The 19,161-nt window shown below is 33.0% G+C and overlaps 2 protein-coding genes across 2 annotated transcripts; one reads left to right on the top strand and one right to left on the bottom strand.

Moving 5' to 3' along the window:
* Positions 1–1,729: 1,729 nt before the first annotated feature.
* On the bottom strand, positions 1,730–5,706 carry GCK72_015956 (uncharacterized protein; the record flags this gene model as incomplete). Its single annotated transcript, XM_003098709.2, has 5 exons — positions 1,730–1,891; positions 2,255–2,418; positions 2,477–2,621; positions 3,009–3,320; positions 5,491–5,706. The coding sequence occupies 5 exons, from the start codon at positions 5,704–5,706 to the stop codon at positions 1,730–1,732; spliced, it is 999 nt and encodes a 332-aa protein (XP_003098757.2).
* An 8,981-nt stretch (positions 5,707–14,687) lies between these two features.
* Positions 14,688–17,265, top strand: GCK72_015955 (uncharacterized protein; the record flags this gene model as incomplete). The annotated part of the gene is made up of 5 exons (XM_053731232.1): positions 14,688–14,790; positions 15,444–15,560; positions 15,610–15,784; positions 16,823–16,963; positions 17,169–17,265. The coding sequence occupies 5 exons, from the start codon at positions 14,688–14,690 to the stop codon at positions 17,263–17,265; spliced, it is 633 nt and encodes a 210-aa protein (XP_053586004.1).
* Positions 17,266–19,161: the final 1,896 nt, after the last annotated feature.

Below are 19,161 nucleotides of genomic sequence, written 5' to 3'. Positions count from 1 at the left end.
ATTCATATGGAGGAAGTTCACTGCATTCAGAAAAATATCAACAAAAAAATGTGGATTTAGGATTTCTTTCCCACATTTTTTGTAAAACAACTGATTTTTTCTAGTTTTTTTCTAAGTTATTGAAAATCACATTGAAAACCACTTGAACCCATACTTGTCACGGGCCGGGCCGGGCCGATTTCCAAATTTTCACCGGCCCGGCCCGGTCAACCCGGTCGGCCCGGCCCGGCCCTGGCCCGGGTGAAGTGACATTTTTTCGAAAAACATGTTTTTTTCAGTATTAATTTTTGAAAAAGTGGTTTTTGGAGCATTTTCTGCAAAAATTCGACTGAATTGATGATTTTTATTAGTTCTAAAGTGAATTTAGTGATAAAAAAGCACTTGAAAATTATTTTTGGGGTGCCAAAATTTTAAAAAATTTTCCACCCGGCCCGACCGGGCCGTCAAATGACAAGTATGCTTGAACCTGAAATTATTACTGTTTCTATTTTTTCTGAAACAGTAAGAGTTATGAGAAAGAATGCTCAATTATTTATTTTATTCAATTAAATTCTTCTTACTTTAGAACTTTCCACTTCGTCATTAGCAAGTACCTAACAATAAAACATTTATTGAAACAGTAGAAATAATTGGTTGAAACAACAAATATTTCGATTTTCAGCAGAAAAAATGTATGTAGCTGAATTAATATTTTATTAATGATTCCTTTCTTGGAGTTTGGTTTGACAACATGAAAAACAAAAAATTTAAATTTACTGATCTCTCTGAAACAGTAACTTTATACGATTTGAAGCAAAAGACAGGAAAGAAGGTATAATGCCTAAAATGTTATTCAATATTGCAGATACCGTAAATACTGTATTATAACGGCACCTGTAATAGAACGGCACCTGTATTATAACGGCACCCCATCAATACTCAGAATTCATGAATATTAATATCCCAGTGAGTTTTCTTGTTTCTGATGAGAAGCAGTGTGATTGATAACGTCTTGATCAGCGAAAAGAATGCCCAAAAAAGGTTTTCCGTTTAAATTTAATGAGTTTTTAAAACCTCAAAATTTCTCTGGGAGGCAGTTGAAAAATATAACGGCATGCCGTTATAATACAGTATTTATGGTAACTCTACTGCAATCATCAATGACTAAAATTAAAAAAATGATGATCACCAAAGTTTGTGAAAAAATTGTCTGTTTCAGAATATCAATTTAAGAATCGACATTCCGCAATTTCCTAATAAACTCGTTATCTTTTTGAACGTTTTGAACCCAAAGAGGGGAAGCAAGTAAAATGATGTTTTCAAACAAAAGACGAAAAACAAATTAAAATGGCTAAAAAAATATTCAACATTGCAGATAATGCTATAATCATTATGTGAAAAGTGCAATTTATTGCAACGCGTCATTTTATCCCGCCGCAGGCCGGGAAAAATTCCAAAAAAAAACGCAAATATTGCCGAAGAAGCGATACTAGCTCGGTATTTATACGTAGGCATTTGTGAACTTTTTTTGAAACAGTGGAGGTAAGTTTTTTTCTCTTTTAATAAAACACTGAATTGGTTAATATAAACAATCTTACTGATATGAAAACTAAAACAGGAACAAATTTTCTCCAGAATTCGTATAACCATTAAACATTTTTCTACAAAATCGATACAAAATCGAGCCCGTAACACTCACGCAACTTTTATAAAAACTAAAAACAATTTTTTGGAACAGTAAAAAATTAAATTAAATATTAGTAGACCGTGACACAATCCTTATCACGGATCCCCCACTAGCTGCATCCGCCTTCTCACAACACATTTGTTTCTTAAATTCCTTCCGATACATTTCAGATCTTATATAATATACATAAAACGTTTGTGAGTATGATATAGCAGCAAAGATGACCTGAAAGAAGGACGAAAATTTGGTATTTTGAGTGAATAAACAGCAAAAAAAATGGTGAAAAACGAAAAATTTTGGCCCCGAGCCAAAAATTTTTATTCAATGGTTTCTAAGTAGTTTTAAGCATTTCTTGTTGTTTTTATATATAAAACACTGTTAGAAATCGATAAAATTCGAAAATAAAAAAGTTGTTGGCATGGTACCAAAAAAAAATATTAATTTTCAATTTTTTGGTGTTTTTTAGGGTTTCAATGGTTTCTCGGGGGTTTTAAAGTTTTTTTTTGTATGTATTTTAATGAATAAAAACCTCTTACGGGACACGAAAACTTAAATTTTGGTTTTTTTAAAATTCAGTCATCAGCTTACCGCATAACTTCTAACCAGCATAATAATAATTGGGTTCTCGGTAAAATAGTCCACAAGGAATACCATACCCATACAAGTGACCCATGAGAAGCAAAATACCATCACCAGAATAGTCAGAGAACGCATTATTTTTTCCGCCATTTTGGAGTCCGATGTTCGTTTTTCTGAAAATTTTTTGACCGATAATTAAGAAAAATAGTTAAATTTAAAAAAAAAACCTACTTGTCTGATGAGAATAAAAGTAAACATATCCGTAGATCAATAAAATTGTGATATTAATAGAGGAAATTAAGCCACCCCAGATATTCACTGCTTTTGCATCCATAGATAACGGGGGATTGCAGAGGAAAATTATTTCGTCGGATACCTGAAAAATTATAATTTTTTGCGTTTTTTCTAGAAAACTGGAATTGTTAAAAGCTATAAATGTGAAAAATGAGTTTTGATATAGTCGAAACGAAAATTCAGAGAGGAAAAAGGGAGAAGGCGGAGAGACACAGACAACGAGACGCTTGAGCTTCTCTGCGTTCTCATCTCTCCTCCAGACTTTGACAGTGAATATCAAAAAAATGGGCGGAGCTATCAAAAAGTTGTCAACTACGAAAATGTTCCAAATTTTACGTGAATTATTTTTGTAATTGACAACTGTTTGATATCTTTGTCCATTTTTGAGATATAAACGGTCAAAGTTCAGCAAAGGGAAAGAAAGGAGACGCAGACAACGAGACACGCTTCTCTGCGTCTCTCTACCTACCTGACTCCATAATCTTGTCAAAAACGCAATCGGCAGTACACACGGACTAAACGCCATCACACTACAGTAACCCGTCGTCTGCCATTTCTGATATCGGCTGACTACCGTAAACGACAGTAAGACATCAATAGCCAACGCGATAAAAGTAGTGGATTGCAGAAAACTTATAAAAATATAAGGGGATAGGTATAGAAGACAAGACCGTCTGGTGATTTGGACACCTGAGAGAGCGAAGTACACATTGATGAACTCGAATAGAAGGCAGAGGGAGTGCTCCGAGCAAAGGATTACCAGGAGCCAGCCGTGTTTTGACTGGAATTGAATTTGAGAAAAGATTATAGTTAAAAACGTAAAAATCTAAATATTTTGATTTTGAAAGAGTGGAAAATTTCATAAAACCTCAAATGTTTCTTCGTGTTTGAATAACTGATAGAAAAAGTTCGAAATTTTTGAAAATTTTGAAACAGTAAAATTCTACGCGAGTCAGATGTCTGTCCGGATTTCAAAAACTATGAGTATCTGTCCATCTGTCTGTCTGCATTTCCGGATGTCCAAAGTGTTCCTTTGTATTTTTATATTACTTACATATATTCAGACAACAATCGTCTTAAAAACTTTGAGTTAATTTCAGAAAATTTTGAAACGGTTTAATTTTTTATGTTTTAGATTTTTTCTGTCTGTCTATCTGTTTATCTGTTATTTTGGATGTCCTTGAGATCTCAATATGTATTAGTTAGGTCTCTGCCTGAACTTCCAAATATTCATGTGCAAGAAACAAATATACTGAAATTTCCAGAAGCGATCAGGTTTTTCAAAACATTTTGAAATAGTAAAATTTCGCGCTTCAATTTTTTTGTAAATTGTCTTCCCGTATGTTTGTATTTCCGGATGTCCAGATGTCTATTAGTCAATTTACTTTATGAATAAATGACTTTTTAAAAAAGTTTGAAAATTTCAAAAAATTTTGAAACAGTATAATTTTTGACATACAATGTTTTTTTTCTGTCTTGTCTGTCTGCATATCTGTATTTCCAGATGTCCTTGAAATCTGAATATCTTTCAGTTTCCGAACACCCATTCGCTTAAACAACAAATTAAATTTTTCAAGTCGCGGTCAAAATTTTCTGAAAATTTTGAAACGGTTGAATTTTGACGTAATTTTTTTTTTTGACTAAACTTGAAAATAAATGAAATTTTTTCGATTTTACGTTTCTCTGTCCGTCTGTCACTATTTCCCTATTTTTGAATGTCTATTCTATTTAATTTCTTTGTTTTTTGTTTGCGTGAAACTGACTAATAGAAAATTTTAAATTTTTTCGAAATTTTTGAAACGGTAAACTTTTTTCTGTCAAAAATCCTCTGTGTCTGTTTGTCTGTCTGTCTGTTTGTATTTCCAGATTTCCGGATGTCCGATGATCATACAGTCAGTTTGCAATCATCGTGTCCGGGTTTGAAAAACGACGATAAACTAAATTTATTAAAATTTTGTCAAATTTATGAAATTTTTGAAACAGTGAAATTGTCAGTCTATCTGCCTGTATTTCCGAATGTTCGATGATTTTACAGTCAGTTTACAATCTACTTGTCTGATTAATAGCTAAGAGTTCAACAAAGCGAAAAACTAAATTAATTGAAATTTTGTGAATTTCTGATATATTTGAAACAGTGAAATATTTATCTGTCTGTATTTCCAGATGTCCGCATGTACAATCAAAGAACTAAATTAATTTAAACAATTTCATATTTCTGAATATTTTGAAACGTTACAATTTTTGGTATCACATTCAATATGTTTGTATGTCTGTCTGTATTTCCGTATATCCACATGTCCGAAAATCTCACAGTCAGTTTACTTGTCTAATTGCTACGTACAACTAAATTAATTAAAAAGTTTGCAAAGTTCTGAAATTTTTGAAATGGTAAAATTTTTACGTCGTTATGGTCTGTCCTACTGTACTTTCTGTCTGTATTTCAGGATGTCCAGATGTCCAGTCAACTTCAAATTAATATGTGCAAAAAACTAAACATGTAAATAAAACTGATTTATAGAAAATTTTAAAATATTTCCAAAATTTTTGAAACATTAAATTTTTTCTGACCTCACGTTTAAATTTTTCGTCTTTTGTCTGTCTGTCTGTTGTTATTTCCAGATGTCCGGATGTCCGATGCTCTTAGTTTGCAATTATCGTGTCTGATTAACGGGTTTGAAAAACGACGATAAACAACTAAGTTAATTAAAATTTTGCAAATTTCTAAAACTTTTGAAACAGTGAAATTTTTCTATCTGACTGTGAGTAATTATTTCCAGGTATTCTGATGCTATAAAGACTTTTCACAAAATTTTCGATAAAATAAAAAATTTCAAAGGTTTTTGTTTCTTCTGCCTTGTCTCGAAATATTGAGTATTCTAATACATCACTTTTTAAATTGATAAAAAATATAGTTTCACAACATTTTGAAACAGTAAAAGTAATCACCGTACCTGCAAGTTTTTACTCCTCCACGTCGCTGCGATAACATTGAAATTCCCGAAATTTCCAATCAAATTGAACACAATTATCACTACACCAATAGTCCCTGGCACCGCGGTGGCTAGGGTGTTCAAAAGCCAGTGGTCATTTTTATCTAGTGCTCCAGATGGTGCTCCAGATGGTGCTCCAGATGACGTAGAGGGAGGAATAGTAGTGGATAAGGACATGCACTGGAAAGAAAATTATTTGTTAAAACTCCTAACACAAATATTCTCAGAAATAATAGAATTTTGATTTCTAGGTGTGTAAACCAAACGAGAATTTGATTAAATCTGTTTTTCTTGGTCTAATCGAATCTCATAGCAGAAAAAATGGGGCTTGAAGTTAGGTGTCTCTAGTTTTGGTGTTCAAAAACAGCGTAAAGCTCTGAAATTGCTAACAAAAGTGTAGTATTGAACGAAAAATCATCTTTCCCGCATTTAGTATTACCAACAGCACAGACAAGTGCAATAGAGAAATGTTGCATAGTGAAATGACTCAAGATCGTATAATTACAGGTTTGTAGATATCAAAACACTTTGATTTAAGAACTGTTAGGTTACATGTCGGGCTATAATTTTAAAAGTTGGTCACTGAGTAAACTCTTGCTATTTTTACTTTCTATTTAGTGCCACTGAACTTTCCTCTTTCTAGGGAAGGTTATGGACTCGGTCTGGAGTTATGAGCCGTGACCTATATCATTGCAAAGCTGAGAAACTGCTGATTCAAAATATACATTAAGTTTTTGCCCTCGAGGCCTGGTATTCAAGAAAAACAAGGTCAAAGTTCGGAAAAATGACAAACTATTGCCGATTTTTTGAAAATTTTTTTGCGATTTTTGCGCGTTAAAAAGGCAATAATTTGTCATTTTTCCGAACTTTGACCTTGTTTTTCTTGAATACCAGGCCTCGAGGGCAAAAACTGAATATATATTTGGAATCAGCGTTTTCTCAGCTTTCAAATGATATAGGTCACGGCTCATAACTCCAGACCGAGTCCATGATTTTCCCTAGTTAGGCACGTGTACTAATAATATAATTGATTTCATTTCCGTTAATCAATTCTTGGGTGTTTCCATAGATTTGTAGCAGACTAGCGTCATAAGTTATTTTTTTGAGAAAATTCTTCCATTATGTATCATTTAGTATTGTAAAAATGTGATGATAACAATAAATAGTTTTGTGAAACGGTGAAAAAGTTTATTTTTGTGCAGAAGTGGAATTTAAACGTGATTAAAAATGAAATTGCGACCATATGTACCATAATAAAATAAGTTTAGAAAGATAGTGGAAACACTTCAGGTTACAGTATGCTTCTTTTGAGTTTTCATCGAAACAGAAAGGAATTTTGACATATTTCACGTTTAGAATTAAATTGTATTGGTTTCAAAACGTGCGAGTTTTCAAACAAACCAAAATTTTTGGTTCTTAAAATCAAATCAATCAAATTTTGTTCGGAAACGGAAATTTTTGAACTGGAGTCACGAAAATGACGGGTGCATATGTTTATTCGATTGGTTAGGACATCTAGAATAAAAGTTCCCGAGCAAAATCACAAAATTGCCCAGCTCTCAGTAGGGAGTCTTAATTTCTTATATTTTTCTATTTATTGCAAAAAAATGAATTGAAATTTTATTTCTGTTCCTGTTGAAACATTAATAAATATACAAAGTTTCAGATTTACTATAGCAAGCATTTTAAAGGATCATATTAGATAGATAAATATAGATAAATATTTATTGGGACGAAAGGAAAAAAAAATATATATACAAAAGACTGGAAACGGTCCCTCACGAGACAGTTTCGAGTTAATAAATAGAGGGGGACAAACAATGTAGAATCGAGGAAATGAGGAAAAAAAGCGGAAGGTAGAAAATACAGACATAATGGCACGGGGGAAGAGAAAACCGTAACAAAGGCTAAATATTAGAGAGAAAAATTTCCAATTACTATGGATTGAGATGACTTCGGAAAATTATTTCAATGAATTTTTAAAACATGCGTATATATATGCTTGAGAACTGTAAAATCTAGATCTACTGGTTTAAACTCAATTATCTTTTAATTGTTTCTAATTTGTGCCAGTTCTAATATAATCCGATAAAAAGTCTGCTATGCAAGTACTTGGATTAATTAATTGAATGAAGATTTGTATATTTATTAATGTTTCAACAGAAACAGAAATAAAATTTCAATTAGATTTTATGCAATAAATAGAAAAAGTAGAGAGACTCACTACTGAAAAATGTTCTTCCTGAACTTCAAATAATCTAATCCCCAGTCATTTCCGTGGCTCCAGTGCAAAAATTTTTATTTTCGAACAAAATTTGATTGATTAGGTTTCAAGAATCAAGACGTTTTGACGCCAAGACCCTTCTACACTAAAAATGGAGCCGCAATTACTCACTTCTACACAAAAAACCAATTTTTACCGTTTCACAAAACTAATTATTATTATCATCTCACATGTACAATGCTCTACATTTCAACAACGTTTTCTACAAAAAAATCTTTACTATTAACAAACGCAAACGGCTGTATGTTTGTGTGTCTGTCGCCGATCCTACCGCCCTTCCTACTGGTCCGATTTTTTTCGAATATGGACCAAAAGATCAGAAATTTTCTCTTAATGATGCCCGTCTTTTTCTTTTTTCAAAATTCTCAAAATTACGACTTCTGGATCAAAAATACTGCTTTTCAAGCCAAATTTGAAAAGAGAAAAGGGGGAGGCGGTCGGCAAAACCCGTGAAACGTCGGCTGCTCGTTTTCCTCTTCACAGAGCGGCGCCTCTTCAGTGGCGCGTGGATAAAAGAGAACGCGCCGAACGTCCGATCTGGCAAGTTAAGCGACGTTGACTACAGTTAGTTGGTTCGACTCCAGACTCCAAAGAAAAGCGGTTAAATGTAACTTTAACTTTTTTCTCTTTGTGGCCAGTGCCGTCCGTTTTCGGATTGATCCACGTCATAAAAAGTTATGGACCGTTTTCTAAAAAGTGACGACGTGAAGGATTTTTTGATATCATAGGATTCAGAAAAACTAAAGGAATCCAAACGTGTCGTCCGTTTTCGGACGTGAACCGACTGGTATTTAGATTAAACGGAACTCAAATTAATAATGTTATTAGTACACGTGCCAGAGAGCGAACTTCAGGTGCATTAAATTTTTTTGTAAAAAAGGAGAAAATAGCCTAAAAGTCCAGAAATCAAAATGTTTGGTGTTTACAAACCCTATTTCATTGTTCTATGCTGTTTTTAGCACAGCAAGCAGAAAAAATGTTTTTCGAAAAAAATAACTATTTCAATATTTCCTTCTTTTAATACCTTCTGTTAAAATTTTTTGAGCTTTACGGGGCATTTATCGTTTTCAGATTTATAAGAGACCAGATGAAAATCAAGAACCCAATGAATTTTAATTAAAATTAAAACTATTATCGGAAACTGGCGAAACAGAAAATAATAAGCTGTTGGGTCACTGTTTATCTCTTCAATTTCTAAAATTTCAACCATGAAATTATTTTTCGTACAAAATCGACAATAATTTCTTAAAATTTCTAAAATAACAAAAATCAAAGAACAACAAATCACTAAACCCGACATTATTAGGGTTTATTTGTAACAACATCTTTTTAGTGCAAAAAATTAATTGAAAATGCATTTCAGTCCAAATAGCATCATAGATTTTTCACCACACTTTGATCTTTTGCGTTTTTTTTTTAGAAATGCTACTGTTTCAAAGTTTTTGGAAATTAACACCTTATTTATTATTAGAAGTTCAGTCATCACATTTTGAAAGAGTAGAAGGTTTACAGCTTTTGAGTTTCACATTAAATCCCCGTTGTGTATTTTTGTAATAAAAAGATTGGGTCCTGCAATATGAACTTGTATTATGTATATATCTTACCTGTCTGCGAGAAGGACGCTTTTCGAATAATTTTCCATTCAGATAATACAGAAATAAAGAACATTGCTACCGCTGAATGAGAAATGAATTTTCTTCGACTTCAAGTGAGCATCAGGGAATAAAGATCGTTGGAAAAATATCAGCGTGCCCTAGATTTATAAAAACACAGTTCTAGAGCAATGTTCTTTATTTCTGTATTATCTGAATGGAAAATTATTCGAAAAGCGTCCTTCTCGCAGACAGGTAAGATATATACATAATACAAGTTCATATTGCAGGACCCAATCTATCTGTTTGCTTATCTGTTTTTTATTCAATAAATATAAGTGTTGGTTTATCACTGAAATTATTTTGATACAATTGGAAAAACACTTTACAAAGGTTCGTAATAGAAAACAAAGTTTTCTATAAATCATTATCATTGCAGACAACTTAGACTTGAATGACGCCCATTTCATATATATCGTCTGCATCTACTTTATCTTATCGACAGTTTTCACGATTTCGAAGACCGATGATTCTATCCACGAAGTACCCCCTCTACTGTCACCGAGTTCACGTTTTTAAATGTTTTGGAATATCTTTTTTAATTAACAGTATCGGCAAGCTTGCCGATTCTGTGAATCTTTTTCCTCCCTGTGTAGTTCACGTGTTTTTATATTTTTCCCCCAGGTCATTTGTTTTCACAGAGTTGGCGAAGTTGCCGATTCTGTGTTTGTGATATTCGAATAAAGTTCACGTATTTATTTTATCAATGGTGTCAAGTTTCAGAAAACCTAAGCTTTATATTAGGTGGAACTGGAAACATCTCATAGTTGTTATTTTACTGGAACTCCTCAACAGAATTATCTTCATTTGCTCTGATTGCAACTTTTTCTGTCCAAAAACATTGAATTCTCAGGTATAATACAATTTTTTGCAAAAAAGAAGTTTTCCTGTGAGCAGTCACAGAAATTTTTAAGTTTTTCGTATTTTGTTAATCAAAATTAAAAATTTCCAAATTCTGGCTTTCTTATATCTCCAAATCTATATAGGATTTGACTTTTTTCTTATTTCTGTGTGCTTGAATTTTGAAAATTGTTTTTTCAAAGCAATTGGACTATGTTGTTGTATTGAAATTTCCAGCTTCAAGTCAGCAGTACTGTAAATTCTACTAATCAGATGCTCACTAGCAGCCTGATCACAAAAACCCACTTATTTTTCATTTGGAACAGTAACTTTTATTGAAATTCATATCATCTTTCTGGAACAAAAACTAGTGAATTCCGTTAATGGATTGTCCAGTAAACCACTTACAGAAATAAGTTCTTTTCTAGGAACAGTGAAAATTCTTAATGAAAAAAAAACTTCCTAAATTCATATAAAACACAGTCTGTAACAGTGATTATGCCTACTTTAGGTTTGTATTCATTAATTTTCAAATAGTTATAAAAAACAAGAAAACTGTATAATTTTATGTAAATTACCGTTTCATTTTTATAAAAAATTGTTTCTGTAAAACAAAATTCTTGTTTTTCAGGTGCTTGCTCTTGCAAGTTTCACTTGTCATTATTAAAAATTCACTGAACAAATTTCAAAAAAAGAATCATTTATAATTATGACTGATGAATTGGAATATGAATTGGTGAATAGAAATTCAGAAAACGATTGCCTGCAAGAAATATATGTTCTATTTTACATTCTGGTGAAACAGTAAAAAATGTTCAAGTTACAGCTATGAGAAATCTTCGCACAGATTATTTCATTATTACATGTTAAACCGAGATGCATAAAATACAAGGTACTGAAACAGTAAACTATTCTCTAACACATAATTTTGTTTTTGAAATTTTAATATGCATTTTTATAGGTGTGTATCAGAGTTGCATGGAATTCCGACTTCCGAGTTCCGACTTCCGGATAAGGATTTTAACTCCGACTTCCGTGATTCCATAACTGTGGAATTTACGAAAAGTACATTTCGCAGAAATACTTGGAAAAATGGTCTAAAATGACAGACAACAGGCTTTTCTTCAGCAAAAAACTGGTTTTCCACTGATTTTCGGCGAATTTTATGATATTTCTCTTGGAATTTTTGAATATTTGCGTAAAAATCTAATTCCGACTTCCGGATAAGAAATTTTCATCGACTAACATTCAATTAGCAGCACAAACATCAAATGTTAGGTGATTAGCAGTTTCTGAAACAGTGAAAATTGAAAATTTTCAGTAAAAATCATTGTCCATCAAAACAAAATAAATTTGCTGTTTTATGCGGTATCAAAATATTCAAGAATTAGAGTTGTCTGTAATTAAACTTTAGAGAACACATCTGGGATTTGAGACAGCTATTTAATTTTCAAAAAACGCCGCTAATTTTGCAACAAAATCTCTCTGCAAAAACATGCCGACAAAAGAGTCTCTGTGTCTCAGTACATACTCTTTTCGTTGTCTACTAATTGGTTCATGTCAGGTGTGTGACAACAATTAGTCATGTTCCCCCCCCCTCTTCACACCTTTCCGAATTGATGATATGATCGGAGGATCAGTGACAGGTGTAACATTTATCAGTCAGGAGAACCCCTTTGAGGAGAATCAAAATGCCGACAGCCGTTGAACGCGGTGAAGGCGCGCCAGATTGAAAAGAATCGAGAAAAGAATGATGTTCTAGATAATTTGAGACACTGTTTCAGAAAATTTTCAAAGTTGGTTTAAGTTTGATATCAATTAATGCAAGTGTCCTGAAATACTCAAAAACCTGTTGAAACAGTAAAAACCTTAAAAAACTAAAACTTTAAGATATTTTACAGTTTCAGACCGACAGCCGTGAAGAGCGCCAAAGGAGCGCCAGATTTGAAAGAATCGAGAAAACACTGTTTCAAAAAATATTCAAAATGAAGCAAAAACACAATAATTGTTTTGTATCGCATTCATTCAATTTTTTTTGAAACAGTAAAAGCGTGTCATAGAAATTTCCAAGAGCTCTGAAATTGCAGCGGCTATAAGAATTCCAACAGTGATGATTACAACTTTTCAGTTTTTGAAACAGTAATTTTTAAAGTAAGACACTATCAATCATACTTGCAATCCGGGCCGACCCGGGCCGACGGTTTTTATTAAATAACTTTCTTCAAAAAAATCGTGTCGGGTTGGTTAATAGCTCAAATGATAGGTATTTGGACCTGTTATCTGACAGAATCAAAACAAACTTCGCAGAAAATCCACAGAGGCCCCGGGCCGGCTAAAACCGTTGTCGGCCCGGCCCGGCCCGGGGCCTCTGTGGATTTTCTGCGAAGTTTGTTTTGATTCTGTCAGATAACAGGTCCAAATACCTATCATTTGAGCTATTAACCAACCCGACACGATTTTTTTGAAGAAAGTTATTTAATAAAAACCGTCGGCCCGGGTCGGCCCGGATTGCAAGTATGCTATCAATTCGATCACTAACAACCACTAATCCATTATTTGATATACAAGAGTCGAAACACTGATTTTTTCAAATTAAATATCGAATATCATAATTATGAAACAGAAACCATGAAAAAATAAAAAGTAAAAAATCCTGTTCCAATGCTCGTTATTAAATTGAAACACCTAAAAATTAATAACTGTTTCAAATTGTTTGTTTTTATTTTTTGCAAACCATACAAAATTTTAATTGTTGTCAATTAGACATTGATTCCCTTTCCATATGAAGAACAAATTAAACTCATTAATTAATTGTTGCCTTCTATTTGGAGAGTCATGTTCTAATAAGTAACGGGGTAAAATAGTCCAAATTCAAATACCTCCGGAAAAAACTTTTTTTTTCGTTTTTCGCAGTTTTTTCAAGTGAACTGAGAAATTGTCAATTACATTATATTAAAATACTTATTATTTGTGAGAAACAGTAAAATATTTCAATTGTTTTGTTGTAGAAAATTCAAAACGTAACGAATCCGTGAGATACTGATTTGTAACATGAACTATTTTTGAAGTTATGAGGGTGAAACAGTAATTTTTATTTCAGTTTCAAAAATTTTCGAAAATAGATCTAAAATCTAATGTTCTACTCGTCAGATAAAAGATACATTTACTTCAGTAGGAAAAGCGTCAAACCAATGTATTTTCTCAAAAAACGCCGCTAATTTTGCAACAAAATCTCTTTTCGAAAACATGCCGACAAAAGAGTCGCAGTACATACTCTTTTCGTTGTCTACTAATTGGTTCATGTCAGGTGTGTGACAACAATTAGTCATGTTCCCCCCCTCTTCACACCTTTCTGAATTGATGATATGATCGGAGGATCAGTGACAGGTGTGAACATTTATCAGTCAGGAGAACCCCTTTGAGGAGAATCAAAATGCCAACAAATAATGATGTTCTAGATAAGTTGAGACACTGTTTCAGAAAATTTTGATAAATGGCAGAAGTACGATATCAATTAATATAGACGCCGTGAAATATGTAAAAACCTGTTGAAGCAGTAAAAAAACTTGAGTATCTACAAAATACCACAATTTTAAAATATTCTACAGTTTCAGAAATTCATGTTTTGACACATTTCAGATTTTGAACAGTATTACCTCAAAACCACTAAAGTTAAGTCTGAAAATCATCAAAAACTTGGCTGAAATCGATCAGAACCGTTTCCAGTGAAAAATGACTGAAAATCTTCGATATGGAGTTATAAATTGCGGAAAAAGGCTGAAAATGACCATATCTGTAAAAATTAGCAAACTTTAACTCGAAAAACCGATTTTCGAGCTGAGAACGATATTCTTCAGCTAATTTTCAATAATTACAATAAAATTCGGAAAATTAATAAAATTTGAAAGTTTAACAAAGACACAAAATAAATTACCATTTCTACAAGTTATATAAGAAAAAAAACTGTTTCAGCATATTTTCAAAATGAAATCTTGATTTTTAAATGGTAATAACATGTATTAATTGTAATTTCAGCAAATTTAAATAAAATTGAAAACGCAAAATTTCTCGACATACCGACACACAGACCGACACACAGTAATTAATTATGATCCCCCCTCTGTTCCTATTACAATGTCCCCCCCTCTCCCCAAATCATCATTTGTCACCTCTTCTCTCAGGTGTCGGCATATTTCAAAGGGATTGAATCAAATCGACACGCTTCTTCTCCTCCCAAGATATTATCATCTCTCAGTCAGCCTTCCGATTCACTACCGTACCCATGATCTTTTCAACAAAAAACACAGGGGGCGGGGTCAAAGTGGGCGGAGCTTCTTATTTCATACATCCAGTATCAATTATTATTATTATTATGATTCAAAATGTCTCAATCTATATTCCCTCCTATTAATTTTCTTATTCAAAATTCTGCATTTTTATCCAATTTCGCTGCTCAAAGAGCACTTTCCAATGGACAACCATCAGGTACGGTAGGGAGAGGCTGGCGTGTCGTTGGGCGCAATTTTTTGATAATCATGGTTAAATAATAGCAGAAGAATAAGGAATATTTATATGCACATTTTATGAAACAGTAAAATTTTGGGAATTTTGGATTTGGAAAATTGGTAATTTGTCTGGCGCGCCTAAGGTGCGATTTTATTGTTGAAAAAATGCTAAATGAAGACACATAATGAAGAATTCAGTTTTTCGGGAAATTGTGAAATTTTTGAAACAGTAAGAGATTGAAAAATTGAAAAATTGAAATTTGGTCCACAATTGACGCGTTTTGTAGTTTTTGTTGGTTTAAAATTGCTTTAAAGCAGTAATTGTTGGTCTGGCGCGTTTTTGACGCGTTTAGTCAAATTAAATTGATTATAAATTCTGTAAAAATTCTGTAAAATATTTCCAAAAATGGTCTTCGACTAATATTTTCCAATACTTTGTACCTAACATTAAAACATTTAATTTTGTCCAAATTTTGTAAATTTTGCAACGGAATTACTGTAAAAAAATCTTAAAAATTAAATAATTGTTTTTGAAACAGTGATTGATTTTTATTTCAAACACACAATGCATAGAAAACATTGACTCTGGAACATTCTGTCTCATAAAAAGTTGAAATTTCCCACATTTGATAGGTTCGTCACTGGCCGCATTGGAGAAACTATCAAAAGCGTTCCGTCGACCGGAAATTCAAATCGAAAAAATAGCAACGTCATCATCATGTATCGATAAGAATAAGGAGAGAGAGAAAAGTGAGTTTTTTCCTCAATCTCTCATCCGTCTCAACTCATTTCTTGGCAGTGTCCCAAGTGGTTCCGTCTCGAAATCGATACGGACGACCGTATATATCCGGTCGGCCACTACTGACATGTGATCGACAGAAAATAGTGGAGTGCTATAAGAAGGGAATGAAGAAGATACATATTGCAAAGCAGTTGGGCATCACTCACAGTTGTGTTAGCAAGGTTTTGAGGAGGTGGGTTCAGGGGCTTTTAGGGGGAAGTTTTTTACTGTTTCAATCAAATTCTAAACTTCAAACTTAATTAAAGGGTTTGTTAGGCTGTTCTAACGTTGAAGTTTTACCGTTAGAGATACTTCTCAATTAAATTATTTTTTTACTGTTCCAGAATATAATTGATATTAACAATGCTTGATATAACCTTGATTCAATGTAGATTTTTTCTAGCTTTTCTTGTAGTTTAGATGACATATTCAACTATTCAATCTTTTTCCAAACTATTGCTACAGTATATCTCTTCTCTCCCAGATAACTATCAAATGACCCCCCATAAATCCCGATCATCATCAAGAACATCCGATTTTGTTGGTTTTCCGCTAAATTCAGTGTCGGCAAAGTGCTGCCGGTCCATTTCTAGGGGAAGATCCTAATCTTTGGAAATTTCTGAACGGGAGGCATGGAAATTGATGTGATGATTTATGAGTATGACTTTTCACCGGAAGAACACTAATCTCTAAACATAATCTCCGACGGTTTTGGTTTTTTTGGAATTAGACAAAACGGCACACAGATACTCAATTTGTGACGTCTTGATTTTCATTGTTTCCAGCACAAACTAAACGTTTTGAGTTTTAGTCAGACCATAATAACCATAACTCTTCAATTGAGTACAGTTATTATCGGGAGGCTATACTATGTTAGTAAAGTGATTGGAAGGGTAGTACCCAAGAAAAAAAGTTTTCTTTTCTCAATTTTAAACCTTTTTTATGAACCTATTCTCGACCTATTCACAAGGTAACAAAAAAAGCAAAAAACTATTTTTTACTACAAGCATGTAAATAGGTCCATTACGGTTTCATGGAAATGTTTTAATATCGGCCCCGGTTTTAAGATGCTTCATGTTTCATAGGCAATTTTTTCAAATTTTAGTTAAGAACCTACACTATTCTTGATAGCGCCTTCTTCTCAATCGCTGTTTCAATTGTTATTCAAGTAATTTGAAAAGTGATTTCTTGCTCAGTTCACACACAGAAATCCAATTCTTACTGTTTCCAGATACGCTGAAACCGGGGAAATCGTTGCAAAAGCGTGTCGAACAGCGTCTTGTTCATGTCCTGGATCTGCTGAGGAACACGATGTGAGATACTGTAAACATCTACAGGATAACACTATCCGACTTTTTTTCTCTATTGAAAAGTGAGTTTTACTGTTTCAATACTAATACTTTTTATTTTGCTTAGTAGTCTTAAATACTGAAATCGAATTGTTTTAAAGTTTAGAAAAATGTTTGAAATTTATTACCTAGCAAGCTTCATGTATTATTGTTAAAACTGACAGTAATTAAAAACGCGCCAAAGACACCACAGCCGCCCTAATTTTCAATAATTTCCAATAATTCCAGCATACTCCGTACCGACTCCTCCAATTCTCGAGTGATATACTTTTCCAAGTGTCCTGAACCTTCTGAACCAATGGAAATAACTACAATTGATCTGTGATTTTATGAGTTGTTTATTTCACACGAGTTGTAGACTTTGTCTTCAACGAATTGCATCGGATCTTACTGTAACTGTTGTAATTTTTTACTGAAACGGTATTTGGTTTGTATTTTTGGTGATCGAACTGTTACTGGTGATTTGATAAATGGATGCGGAGTATGTTCAAATTCACGTTTCATTGATCGTTAGAAATTTGCAAGCACATCTGAAAAATTTGAAACAACACACTTTTTTCACTATTTCAAGTATTTGCTTTATTTCACAAACAATTGTATTAAAAAAGTATTTTGAACACGATAGTGAAGGATGGAGCATCTTTTGCCGCATATTTCACATAATTTTTAATTTTCTAGAAACGGTATAGTTTTTAAAAAATGTTTTGTTTTCAGAAATCAAATTTTTTGAAACAGTTTTAAAAATTAACTACCATCTCTTAGCTCTAATAGTGACTGACTACAAGTTCTGGACAGTTTCCACTCAAATATTACTGTTCCAGACTTCTTTTATTTAAGTTTAAATGAATTCATGTGAGTCATGACTCACATCATTTCGTTCTATACACAGAACTTTCAAATTCCGCCCCTTCTTTCTACAGTACCCCTCTTCTCTCCCCATAACAATCAAGTGACCTCCCATAAATCCCGATCATCATCAAATACATCCTATTTTGTTGGTTTTCCGCTAAATTCAGTGTCGGCAAGGTGCCGCCGGTCGATTTCTAGCGGGAAGATCCTAATCTTTGGAAATTTCTGAACGGGACGCATGGAAATTGATGTGATGATTTATGAGTATGAGTTTTCACCGGAAGAACACTAATCTCTGAACTAAATCTCCGATGGATTAGGTTTTTTGGAGTGCGTGCCAATTTCCACTGTTTCAGATAGGCGAAGCTAGCTTTTTAATTATCAGGATTTACCGTTTCAGGGAATATGTAACAATTTCACTTAAAAATTTTAAATACTTAATGGACTCCTTTCTTATTATCGAAATAGTTCTGAAAAATAGCACAGGTTCAAATATTTTCCTGTCTAGTTTTTTGCCGGAAAAACACTAATCTCCGATGGTTTGGGTTTTTTGAAGTGCGGGACAATTGGACAAAACGATACACACATATGAAACATATCTGTTTTTTCTAATTTTGAACATTTTTCATGTTCTTGTTATCTAATTCTCCCGGTTCCAGATACGTTGAAGGAAATTTCTGGACAAAATTTATACAAAACGACATACTCAATTTTTGACGTCACTGTTTCAAACTAAAACTTAAAATTTTGAGTTTTAGTTTAGATTTGATTCTCATTTCATTTTGCAAAATTGTCATCAGGACTTTCAATATTATGTTAGTAAGGTAATCGAAAAGACCCCCTGTTGAACATAACGCTTCGAGCTTTTTATTTTTATTTAATTGTTACAGTTTCATAGGAAACAAATTTTTATTTAATTTAAACCTACACTATTCGGAATTTTAATTGAAATCAGACACCACGACACACAGATCTCCAATTCTTACTGTTTCCAGATACGCTGAAACCGGGGAAATAGTAGCGAAAGCGTGTCGAACAGCGTCTTGTTCATGTCCTGGATCTGCTGAGGAACACGATGTGAGATACTGTAAACATCTACAGGATAACACTATCCGCCTGTTTTTCTCTATTGAAAAGTGAGTTTTACTGTTTCAAAACTAAACGATTTTTTTATTTGTTTGATAGTCTAAGATACTTAGTTCAAATTTTTTATCAAAATTTTAGAATTATATAGCCTAGCAAGCTTCATGTATTATTGTTAAAACTGACAGTAATTGAAAACGCGCCAAAGACACGCCAGCCACCTTAATTTTCAATAATTTTCAATAATTCCAGCATACTCCGTACCGACTCCTCCAATTCTTGAGTGATA

Source organism: Caenorhabditis remanei, chromosome IV (genome assembly GCF_010183535.1).
Source record: "Caenorhabditis remanei strain PX506 chromosome IV, whole genome shotgun sequence".
Taxonomy (NCBI): domain Eukaryota; kingdom Metazoa; phylum Nematoda; class Chromadorea; order Rhabditida; family Rhabditidae; genus Caenorhabditis; species Caenorhabditis remanei.
Note: the sequence above shows the minus strand (reverse complement) of the source record. Positions and strands in the feature narration are given on the sequence as shown.